Source organism: Salvelinus alpinus, chromosome 8, assembly GCF_045679555.1.
Source record: "Salvelinus alpinus chromosome 8, SLU_Salpinus.1, whole genome shotgun sequence".
Taxonomy (NCBI): domain Eukaryota; kingdom Metazoa; phylum Chordata; class Actinopteri; order Salmoniformes; family Salmonidae; genus Salvelinus; species Salvelinus alpinus.
In genome coordinates this window covers 6,149,797-6,161,755 of record NC_092093.1, presented here as the reverse complement: position 1 = coordinate 6,161,755, position 11,959 = coordinate 6,149,797, and the positions used below count along the sequence as shown (strand labels likewise).

Sequence of the window (11,959 nt, the reverse complement as noted above, 5' to 3'; positions counted from 1 at the left end):
GGTTCATCCTATATAACTACTGCTGTCCACTTCATATGTATATACTATATTCCAGTCATGGTTAATCTTATATAATTTATTTTGGGGGTGATTATGTGTGTAATGTTTGTTTTGTATTGCTAGGTATTACTGGACTAGAAACACAAGGATTTCTCTGCACCTGCGGTAACATCTGCAAATCTGTGTACGAGACAAAAAAAACTTTCATTTGATGCCGAACGCCATTTTAGACGACGAGAAAGACAAAGACACGACTATAGAGATAGATTACTAGAGAGGAAATAAGGTTCGAATCCGCTGCACTGTCGGTCCTTCATCTTGCCTGATACCAGCTCTGATAAGTTAGATAAGACAGTTTCATCTCTATGGACACGATACCGAAGATGTTTTTATTTTTTTAAAGCACAAGAGGACTTTGGAGCTGTACTGTACCGTCTAGCTTGTCGGACATATTGAATACATAACACAAAACGGATGTTCCTGAAGGAAACTAGTCTTGAAGTAGGTTGTTTTGTAATGTTTATGTTTAGTATTTCAATAGGCAACTCGTTGGGTAGTGTTTGTTTTGTCTTGACGGAAGAAAGAAGACATACATTGTAGTATACAGTTTTTTAAGAGGCACTTTTTTTTGGTGAACAAAACTTTACGAACGAGTGACTTTATGAACAACTGACTGTACAAACTAGTGACTGAATGATTTGAGGTGACAACACATCGAGTATCAGCTCGACAATGAAGAGAGCTTGATTCTAAACAGATTTAGCTGTGGAGTATGACCTATTATACCCTTCATCTATTGGATAGCTACAGTAGCGTCAGAAGATCCTCCGTACAATTCTCACAAAGTTTTAGACGTTGGTAAAAAAAAAGGAGGAATATGTTGGTTAAAAAAAATACATGTTTTTTTTTTTCACCCTCGTAAATGTATACACATCTCCAATTCAAATTGAAAAATGTACAACGGAAGCAGTTGGCAATGGCTTAGGATTTTTTTTTGAACGATACACTGAATCTGAAAGAGGAAACAAGGGTCACAGGTCACAGCATACAAACATATCAGTTTTCAATGGCGTTTTTCTATTCAATGGCAAACCGCCTCAGTAAGTATACGGTCTATTTGTACATTCCAAAGTAACAAGAGCTTGTTAGTAACCTTTGTCAGGTCGTTTTGTCTTAACTCTTTAGTTCACGTTTATCGATATGGACATTTGTACTGACAATAAAACAGATGACGTGTGAGTGCTTTGTGGTTTCATTTCCTTTAAGTCATGTCATAGAAGTTGCATTTTTTACATAGTATCAACTGCAGACAATTGTGATTGGAATATTGTCCATGATGCATAATGTGGAAGGACATCTTTATATTTCTACATTGTAGAAAAATAGTGAAGAAGACAAAACTATGAAATAACACATGTGGAATTATGTAGTACCCCCCAAAAAAATTACAAATCAAAATATATTTTAGATTTGAGATTCTTCAAAGTAGCCACCCTTTGCCTTGATGACATATATATATATATATTTACTATTTTCTACATTGTAGAATAATAGTGAAGACGACAAAACTATGAAATAGCACGTTTTTAAGTTTCTTCAAGTGCAGTCGCAAAAAAACATCAAGCGCTATGATGAAACTGGCTCTCATGAGGACCGCCACAGGAAAGGAAGATCCAGAGTTACCTCTGCTGAAAAAGATACGTTCATTAGAGTTACCAGCCTCAAAAATTGCCGCCCAAATAAATGCTTCCCAGAGTTCAAGTAACAGACACATCTCAATCTCAATATCAACTGTTGAGAGGAGACTGCGTGAATCAGGCCTTCATGGTTGAAATGAGTGGAGGAAAAGCAGCCAAACAAGTGCTCAGCATATGTGGGAACTCCTTCAAGACTGATGGGAAAGCATTCCAGGTGAAGCTGGTTGAGAGAATGCCAAGCGTGTGCAAAGCTGTCATCAAGACAAAGGGTGGTTACTTTTAAAATTCTCAAATATAAAATATATTTTGATTTGTTTAACACTTTTTTGGTTACTACATGATTCCATATGTGTTATTTCATAGTTTTGATGTGTTCACTATTATTCTATCAATGTAGAAAATAGTAAAAACAAAAACCCTTGAGTAGGTGTGTCCAAACCTTTGACTGGTACTGTACATACTGTACTTATTGAGATATTTTATGAATACAGGCCCTGGTCCAGTCACTTGTTTAAATGTGTACTGAGATCAGCAGTTAGCTGTGAACTGGTAACGTGTGTATCTGTTTCTTCTGGTTGTACTCCATGCGTCCCTTCCTGAACCCCAGCTCCTCTCGCTCCATCCACGTCTCCTGACTGAAGTCTGGGAAGAAGAAACTGATCTCTCTCTCTGCCGATTCCACCGAATCTGGAAACGGGAAGAATTTAACATTCCTTTATAAAGAAGACTTTAAATTAGCCCAAGCTTGGGAAATTACTTTGGCATGTTATGTTTCACGAGATTATTACACAACATCAAGAGTTAAAGGGTTTATGGAAATTAATATTAGTAGAATCAACTAAATCTTTAAAATGACATTGATGTTATTAAAGTTATGGCATACAGTTTATGGTCAGGAGTCCCAACCACCAGCACCAGCCAGAATATGAAGATAAAGTTGTATATGGGCTGCGATGCTTACACCCCCCAAAGTATTGTAGACTGCAAATCAGTGGAGGAGATTATTCAAAGGATTCTGGTTGTCTAATACAAAACCTATATTGATAGCTAACATACACATGTGCCAGAGAACCTTCATCTACAGATCAGTTCACTGCTGTTCCCCTGAACATCATCCATGTTTCTACTTGTTCAGCGTGGCAGGAAAGGCCCCACTCTGTAACAACAGCTACATCCTACAATCTTCTATTAGAAAAACAGTGCTCAGTGTAGAGAGCATGAAGCCATATGTGTAGATAATACCAGGACAGAGGAAAACCCTCATGCCATTTTAATTTTTTATTTTACCTTTATTTAACTAGGCAAGTCAGTTAAAAACAAATTCTCATTTTCAATGACGGCCTAGGAACAGTGGGTTCACTGCCTTGTTCAGGGGAACAGTGGGTTAACTGCCTTGTTCAGGGGCAGAACGACAGATTTGTACCTTGTCAGCTCGGGGATTCGAACTTGCAACCTTTCGAGGCCAACGCTCTAACCACTAGGCTACCCTGCCGCCCCATTGATCGGCTACTTGAAAAGTGGATCAGTGAGGCTTGTGCTTTCTATTCTATCTCAATGGGACTCAACTTGATCAATAAATAGATAGTCAATAAATATAACAAAGCACCAAACCCTGAGCCCTGGTCAAAACTACTGCATTATTATAAAGCAGCCATTTCAGACCCACCAGAGCCCTGGGGGCCTTAACAGAGTCCTGGGGGCCTTACCAGAGCCCTGGGGGCCTTACCAGAGTCCTGGGGGCCTTACCAGAGTCCTGGGGGCCTTACCAGAGCCGAGAGTCCTGGGGGCCTTACCAGAGCCCTGGGGGCCTTACCAGAGTCCAGAGTCCTGGGGGCCTTACCAGAGTCCTGGGGGCCTTACCAGAGTCCAGAGCCCTGGAGGCCTTACCAGAGTCATGGGGGCCTTACCAGAGTCCTGAGGGCCTTACCAGAGTCCTGGGGGACTTACCAGAGTCCTGGGGGACTTACCAGAGTCCTGGGGGACTTACCAGAGTCCAGAGGGTCTTACCAGAGTCCAGAGCCCTGGGGGCCTTACCAGAGTCCTGAGGGCCTTACCAGAGTCCTGAGGGCCTTACCAGAGTCCTGGGGGACTTACCAGAGTCCAGAGCCCTGGGGGCCTTACCAGAGTCCTGGGGGCCTTACCAGAGTCCTGGGGGCCTTACCAGAGTCCTGAGGGCCTTACCAGAGTCCTGGGGGCCTTACCAGAGTCCTGGGGGCCTTACCAGAGTCCTGGGGGCCTTACCAGAGCCCTGGGGGACTTACCAGAGTCCTGAGGGCCTTACCAGAGTCCTGGGGGACTTACCAGAGCCCTGGGGGCCTTACCAGAGTCCTGGGGGCCTTACCAGAGTCCAGAGTCCTGGGGGCCTTACCAGAGTCCTGGGGGCCTTACCAGAGTCCTGGGGGACTTACCAGAGTCCTGGGGGCCTTACCAGAGCCCTGGGGGACTTACCAGAGTCCAGAGCCCTGGGGGCCTTACCAGAGTCCTGGGGGACTTACCAGAGTCCTGGGGGACTTACCAGAGTCCTGGGGGACTTACCAGAGCCCTGGGGGCCTTACCAGAGTCCTGGGGGACTTACCAGAGCCCTGGGGGCCTTACCAGAGTCCTGAGGGCCTTACCAGAGTCCTGGGGGACTTACCAGAGTCCTGGGGGCCTTACCAGAGCCCTGGGGGCCTTACCAGAGTCCTGGGGGACTTACCAGAGCCCTGTGGGCCTTACCAGAGTCCTGGGGGACTTACCAGAGTCCTGGGGGACTTACCAGAGCCGTGTGTGGTATTCCTGGTGTCAGTGAGTCCGTACTGGGCTCTGATGGTTAAGGGAGAGGTATAGCGTGCCCTGAACACCTTGGTAGGACCCATCAGTTCTCTCCAGTGGGTTATGGCGTCCTCTCTAGCCAGGACGTACGCCCGCATCGGACCACTGAATCACAACAGAGAAATGGGGGAAAAGTTTAAAACTAGGGAGCCTTTTGACAAAGAGTTCCTTCCACTCAATCTGTGTGAGGTAGGATACACCAGCACAAGAGTATCACCTTTAAAATATCCAGCCAGTGATGGCCTCAAATTATATTTGCTTTGTAAATATAATTGGGACTACAGGTCAAAATGCAGTGTTTGGTTAAAATGTTCATATGATAAAAACATGGTAAAAGACCAGATCCACTCAGAGACATCCTACTCAAAGACACCCCCACCCCCCCCCCCGGATACACAGTAGCACAACGGGTGGTAAAAGACAACCCACCCCACAAAAGGAAAAGACAGTCTAAGCTAAAAAATAAATAAAACCTTGAACGTTAAAACAAAACAAAACTCTACTTCAAGCTGTGATGTAACACCAACACTAATCTATGTATTCTTTCAGGAGTTCAGAACGAGAAAGAAAATAAAAGAACAACATTGCCGGCCCCCCAGGATCGGTTACCGCAGCAACCACCAACCGTCGCTTTATTTCATTACCGTTTGCTGCCTCTAACAGGCTCGTGTCCTAAATGGAACACTATTCCACATGTAGTGCACTAAACCCTAAGCGGCTTAAACCCGACTCTGGTCAAAAGTAGTACACTGCATAGGGAATAGGGTGCCATTTGGAGCCAATGGAAGAACACCTTTAGAAGCCAGAGGGGTGCCCTACATGGTGCCCTGCACTTTTTTCATAGGAAGAAACTGATGAAAAACCTAAAGAACATTTCCAGTAACTTTACCTATGAATAGCAACTTTGCTTAACTTTCTTCTTAAGGGGAAAAAATGGCAGTTAAGAAGATATTTCTTCTTAATTGTATTTAACTAGGTAAGATTTGATAAAGGTAAGTTATACAATGAATATGAGTCAGAGGCTGGCGTCCCAAACGGCAGCCTATTCCCTACATAGTACACTACTTTAGTCCAAATAGGGTGCCATTTGGGACACACATTAAAGTTATGTAAGCTACATTAAAGTGTGGGGAGAAATGACTTGAAGCTTACCTGGACATGAACTCAACCAGTCTTTGGTAGAAGAACCGTCCTGAGAGATGAGACAAAACACACAAAGACGCATCAAAGATATATGGTGGTTCTACGTGGCGATACGAGGTGGTTCTATGTGGCGATACGAGGTGGTTCTATGTGGTGATACGAGGTGGTTCTATGTGGTGATACGAGGTGGTTCTATGTGGTGATACGAGGTGGTTCTATGTGGTGATACGAGGTGGTTCTATGTGGCGATACGAGGTGGTTCTATGTGGCGATACGAGGTGGTTCTATGTGGTGATACGAGGTGGTTCTATGTGGTGATACGAGGTGGTTCTATGTGGTGATACGAGGTGGTTCTATGTGGTGATACGAGGTGGTTCTATGTGGTGATACGAGGTGGTTCTATGTGGTGATACAAAGTGGTTCTATGTGGTGATACGAGGTGGTTCTATGTGGCGATACGAGGTGGTTCTATGTGGTGATACGAGGTGGTTCTATGTGGTGATACGAGGTGGTTCTATGTGGTGATACGAGGTGGTTCTACGTGGCGATACGAGGTGGTTCTATGTGGCGATACGAGGTGGTTCTACGTGGCGATACGAGGTGGTTCTATGTGGTGATACGAGGTGGTTCTACATGGCGATACGAGGTGGTTCTATGTGGTTCTACGTGGCGATACGAGGTGGTTCTATGTGGTGATATGAGGTGGTTCTATGTGGTGGTTGTAGAGCATGGCGCTTGTCCCCATGGAAACATGTATGCTTGCATTTGGGGCTGCAGGTAGCCTAGTGGTTAGAGCATTGGACTAGTAACCGGAAGGTTGCAAGATCGAATCCCCCGAGCTGACAAGGTAAGAATCTGTCGTTCTGCCCCTGAACAAAGCACTGTTCCTAGGCTGTCATTGAAAATAAGAATTTGTTCTTAACTGACTTGCCTAGTTAAATAAAGACAAAATAAATAAAGAAATAAAAATTAAAGAGTCAGCTAAATGGATTATTATTATAATAAAAGCATTTGCTAGATTCTTTAACATGAGGGAAAAAACTAAGTAAACATTTGATCAAGATAATCAATACACATGTGTGCATTCAGAAAGTATTCAGACCCCTTGTCTTTTTCCACATTATGTTAAGTTACAGCCTTATAACATGGATAAAAATTTTTAATTAAATCTCAATCAATCTACACACAATACCCCATAAAGAAAAAGCAAAAGCAGGTTTTTAGAAATGTTAGCAAAATGTATTTAAAATAACAAAACAAAAATACCTTATATACATAAATACCAAAGAGAGCTAGATGAATCATTCCGGGTTTTGACTGGTCTCTTTGCCACACCCACTGCTGACAGTTGTATAAAATCAAGCACACAGCCATGCAATCTCCATAGACAAACATTGGCGATAAAATGGCCTTACTGAAGAGCTCAGTGACTTTCAAGGTGGCACCGTCATAGGATACCACCTTTCCAACAAGTCTGTTTGTCAAATTTCTACCCTGCTAGAGCTGCCCCGGTCAACAGTAAGTGCTGTTATTGTGAAGTGGAAACGTCTAGGAGCAACAACGGCTCAGCCACGAAGTGGTAGGCCAAACAAGCTCACAGAACGGGACCGCCTAGTGCTGAAGCGAGTAGCTCGTAAAAATCGCCTGTCCTCGTTTGCAACACTCACTATCGCATTCCAATCTGCCTCTGGAAGCAACATCAGCACAAGAACTGTTCGTCAGCAGCTTCATGAAATGGGTTTCCGTGGCCAAGCAGCCACAAACAAGCCTAAGTTCACCATCCGCAATGCCAAGTGTTGGCTGGAGTGATGAATCACGCTTCTTCATTTGGCAGTCCGATGGACGAATGTGGGTTTGGCATATTTAAAAAATATAAATATTTAACCTTTATTTTACTAGGCAAGTCAGTTAAGAACAAATTCATATTTTACAATGACGGCCTACGACCCTGTGTTCATACCTCCGGATATTGACTCTGCCACACGAGCCTGCTTTTTTGCGGCACAGTCGATGGAGCGCAGAGCTACGGGCCAGAAGGTTGAGAGATTCGAGCCGCACTCCCTGCCTGTTTCATTACACTGGTGTCAGGAATATCACCACAGACAAGCTCACTCTCCCTGCCTGTTTCATTACACTGGTGTCAGGAATATCACCACAGACAAGCTCACTCTCCCTGCCTGTTTCATTACACTGGTGTCAGGAATATCACCACAGACAAGCTCACTCTCCCTGCCTGTTTCATTACACTGGTGTCAGGAATATCACCACAGACAAGCTCACTCTCCCTGCCTGTTTCATTACAATACATATAAAGCTAATGTTTTCTATGGTAGAACCATACATAGCTGATCAAATGTAACTGCATGTTCCGAATAGAACCCATAAAGATATATGTTGTAATTCGATGGTAGAACCATCTAGAACCTTACCTGCATGTTCAGAGTAGAACTTCTCAGAGTCCTGTCTCCTCCACACCAGGTCTTTGGACCTGACAATGATGAAGTTGTTCTCTAGGATTCTCTGGTGAAGGGCCTGGAAGGTAGAGAAGTATATATTACTTCCTGTTCTCTAGGATCCTCTGGTGAAGGGCCTGGAAGGTAGAGAAGTATATATTACTTCCTGTTCTCTAGGATCCTCTGGTGAAGGGCCTGGAAGGTAGAGAAGTATATATTACTTCCTGTTCTCTAGGATCCTCTGGTGAAGGGCCTGGAAGGTAGAGAAGTATATATTACTTCCTGTTCTCTAGGATTCTCTGGTGACCATTGTATGAGTTTGCTCAGTCATAAATCTTATTTACACCATTTTACATTTTGGAACTCTGACAAAATGTCAACAACCTAATATTGATGGATGTTATTACATCTTAGAAATCCCGCCCCCTCAAACTCCCCTCCTGTGCAGATAAAGGGAGACAGACAGACAATCAGGTTTAAAGGAACTGAAGTATTCAAATAGAACAGTGCATTAAATTGAATCTTTGATGATCAATGCATTTTTCCCTCTCCTTTCTTTGAGCCATTGGGCAGGGTAATTAAATCAGAAAAGAACAGAGAAGTCTAAATAACTGCTTGTTGTCTCTCATTCAGTTCATTTATGATCCTATATGCACAATTAGAATATGCCAATAAGATCTGTCCACTCTCCAATTGTGTGGACGATAACATTTTATTGAAGATGCAGCTGGAATTGGTGTTTATTATGGACCATTGAAAATTACTTCATAAATCAACTTCTCACAATCAATGTTTTGAAAAGCTGATGTGATCAACTCCTAAAATGATCAAGTGTTTACAATAGGCAAAGATACTATCATACTGGTAACTAACCACAAGATACTGTCATACTGGTAACTAACCACAAGATACTGTCATACTGGTAACTAACCACAAGATACTATCATACTGGTAACTAACCACAAAATACTATCATACTGGTAACTAACCACAAGATACTGTCATACTGGTAACTAACCACAAGATACTGTCATACTGGTAACTAACCACAAGATACTACCACACTGGTAACTAACCACAAGATACTATCATACTGGTAACTAACCACAACATACTATCACACTGGTAACTAACCACAAGATACTATCATACTGGTAACTAACCACAAGATACTATCATACTGGTAACTAACCACAAGATACTATCATACTAGTAACTAACCACAAGATAATATCATACTGGTAACTAACCACAAGATACTATCATACTGGTAACTAACCACAATATACTATCATACTGGTAACTAACCACAAGATACTATCATACTGGTAACTAACCACAAGATACTATCACACTAGTAACTAACCTCCCGGGTGGCGCAGTGGTCTAGGGCACTGCATCGCAGTGCTAGCTGCGCCACCAGAGTCTCTGGGTTCGCGCCCAGGCTGGGCTGGGTTCGCGCCCAGGCTCTGTCGCAGCCGGCCGCAACCGGGAGATCCGTGGGGCGACGCACAATTGGCATAGCGTCGTCCGGGTTAGGGAGGGTTTGGCCGGTAGGGAGGGTTTGGCCGGTAGGGATATCCTTGTCTCAGTATGTAAAAAAATAAAAAATAAAAATAAAAATGTAATAAAATGTATGCACTCTACTGTAAGTCGCTCTGGATAAGAGCGTCTGCTCTTGGCCGGTAGGGATATCCTTGTCTCAGTATGTAAAAAAAAAAAAATGTAATAAAATGTATGCACTCTACTGTAAGTCGCTCTGGATAAGAGCGTCTGCTAAATGACTAAAATGTAATGTAAATGTAACCACAAGATACTATCATACTGGTAACTAACCACAAGATACTATCACACTGGTAACTAACCACAAGATACTGTCATGCTGGTAACTAACCACAAGATACTATCATACTGGTAACTAACCACAAGATACTATCATACTGGTAACTAACCACAAGATACTATCATACTGGTAACTAACCACAAGATACTGTCATACTGGTAACTACTTATGCCACCTTTTGTCTGTGCAATAGGTGTTTTCAAACTGTAGCTAATCTGAAATGGTTCTGATATGTGATGTGGATAATTGTAATTTGGTCCACAAAAACACATGATTTCAACATGATTATCTGAATAGCCTAATGTGTGTGTGTGTCTATAGCCTACAGTATAATGTAGCCAGTATTTACAATCACGGATTCCATTAAACAAACGCAAGCAACTCACTGACCTCCAAGATGACAGGATGCGCCACTGCATCAGGCTTGATCACCGCGAGGGTGAGCTGCAGTGCTTTCGCACAGCGATGTGAGGTTAACATGCCTGGAAAATGGCAAAGAACAAAGGTAAACAACTAAATTGTCGTGGTAAGCAAAGAAAACACGTCCCCCGTTTGCATTCTCTTTGCACAACAGTACCAGCTACCATTCAGATTCAACTTAGCTGGACAACATTACAGAATACGGAAACAAATTGTACTGCACAGAAGAATGTAACGCTACTGTAATTAACGTTAGATAGCTAGCTCGTATGAGAAAACTAACAGGTGCATTGGAAATATGAGACTACTCCAGTTACTTTGACAGTCTAAATTTAGCAAGAAAGTAAAAGACCTGAAGGTACAAAGCGTGTTTATTAGTAGCTAGATAATGTAATGTATGCAGCGATATTTTTACGGGCGCCACCATTTTTGGTAAATGTAACTTGCGTTAGCTACCGTTGTTATTCGTTACATCAAAGTATTAATTACATATCGACAATAACATACGTTTTGAGGCAGTTAAAAGCTACCTTTGAATCTTAATAGCTTATTAATTAACATGTATTAGAATTTTCTGCCCTTTCTCCTACCTGTTCCGCTCTTAAAGAGTCCCCAAATTTCTCAACCCAAATTTTAGGTTCCACATGTTTAATGTTCCGCGTATTTGACACATTATACAGTAGCCCAAAGCCCGGCAGATGGCGATATTGAGTCGTTTCATTTGACCTTCATCCTAAAGTGACTGCATGCAGCCGGCTAAACACTCCTATCCCCCGTGGACCGGTTCGTACATAAAACATTCTCCATTCCGGTAGCAAAGCCTTCAATTTCTTCCTTAACTCGATTTTATTGAGAGAAGGCAGGGGGGAAAAAACATGGGAAATATGTGTACTTTCTATAAGAAACAACATTTTCTACCACTGCTAGAGTGGCTAATGCTACTTCCTGATGTTGCACTTATGTTCAGCCAGGGGTGAGCAGCCAACAGACTGCTGCAAACAGATTAGCTGAACTCAATATGCAACATCCTGGGAATAGCGTTCGAAGGATCCACTCTAGCATGGTGGTGGAAAATGATTTCATAAATAAAGTACTCATATTTTCCATGTTTTTTTTCCCGCCTTCTCGCCATTAAATCAAGTTAAAGGGATACTTTAAGATTTTGGCAATGAAACCCTTTATATAACTACTTCCCCCGAGTCAGATGAACTCGTGGATCCCATGTTTATATCTCTGTGTGCAGTTTTGAAGGAAGTTGCTAACTAGCATTGGCACAGTGACAGGAAGTCTATGGTAACTGCTAGCATGCTAGTAGATACCATAGACTTCCAGTCATTGCACTAAAGCTAGTTAGCATTGGCTTGCGAAACTACCTTTGACTTCCTTCGTACTGGATGCAGAGACATAAAATGGTATCCATGAGTTAATCTGACTCTGGGGAAGTAGATAAATGGCTTCGTTAACAAAATCCCAAAGTATCCCTTTAATAAGGAGGAAATTCACACCTTTGCAGCCTGAATGGAGAATGTTTTATGTATGAACCGGTCCACGGGGGGACGGTAAGATGAAACTACTCCATAAAAATAACGGTC

General features: G+C 42.7%; 1 protein-coding gene across 5 annotated transcripts; it reads right to left on the bottom strand.

The window, feature by feature from the left end:
• Positions 1 to 970: 970 nt before the first annotated feature.
• nme6 (NME/NM23 nucleoside diphosphate kinase 6) lies at positions 971 to 11,038 on the bottom strand. 5 transcript variants are annotated; one of them, XM_071412497.1, is made up of 7 exons: positions 10,958 to 11,038; positions 10,338 to 10,429; positions 9,471 to 9,686; positions 8,081 to 8,183; positions 5,661 to 5,700; positions 4,453 to 4,613; positions 971 to 2,384 (listed from the first exon to the last, which is right to left on the bottom strand). In XM_071412497.1, exons 2-7 carry the CDS (start codon positions 10,425 to 10,427, stop codon positions 2,233 to 2,235), a joined length of 762 nt encoding a protein of 253 aa, XP_071268598.1. In that variant the 5' UTR covers positions 10,428 to 10,429; positions 10,958 to 11,038; the 3' UTR covers positions 971 to 2,232. The 5 variants fall into 5 exon arrangements, with proteins under 5 accessions (XP_071268598.1, XP_071268597.1, XP_071268599.1 ...); XM_071412496.1 differs by lacking the exon at positions 10,958 to 11,038 and adding an exon at positions 10,898 to 10,951; XM_071412498.1 differs by lacking the exon at positions 10,958 to 11,038 and adding an exon at positions 10,875 to 10,896.
• Positions 11,039 to 11,959: the final 921 nt, after the last annotated feature.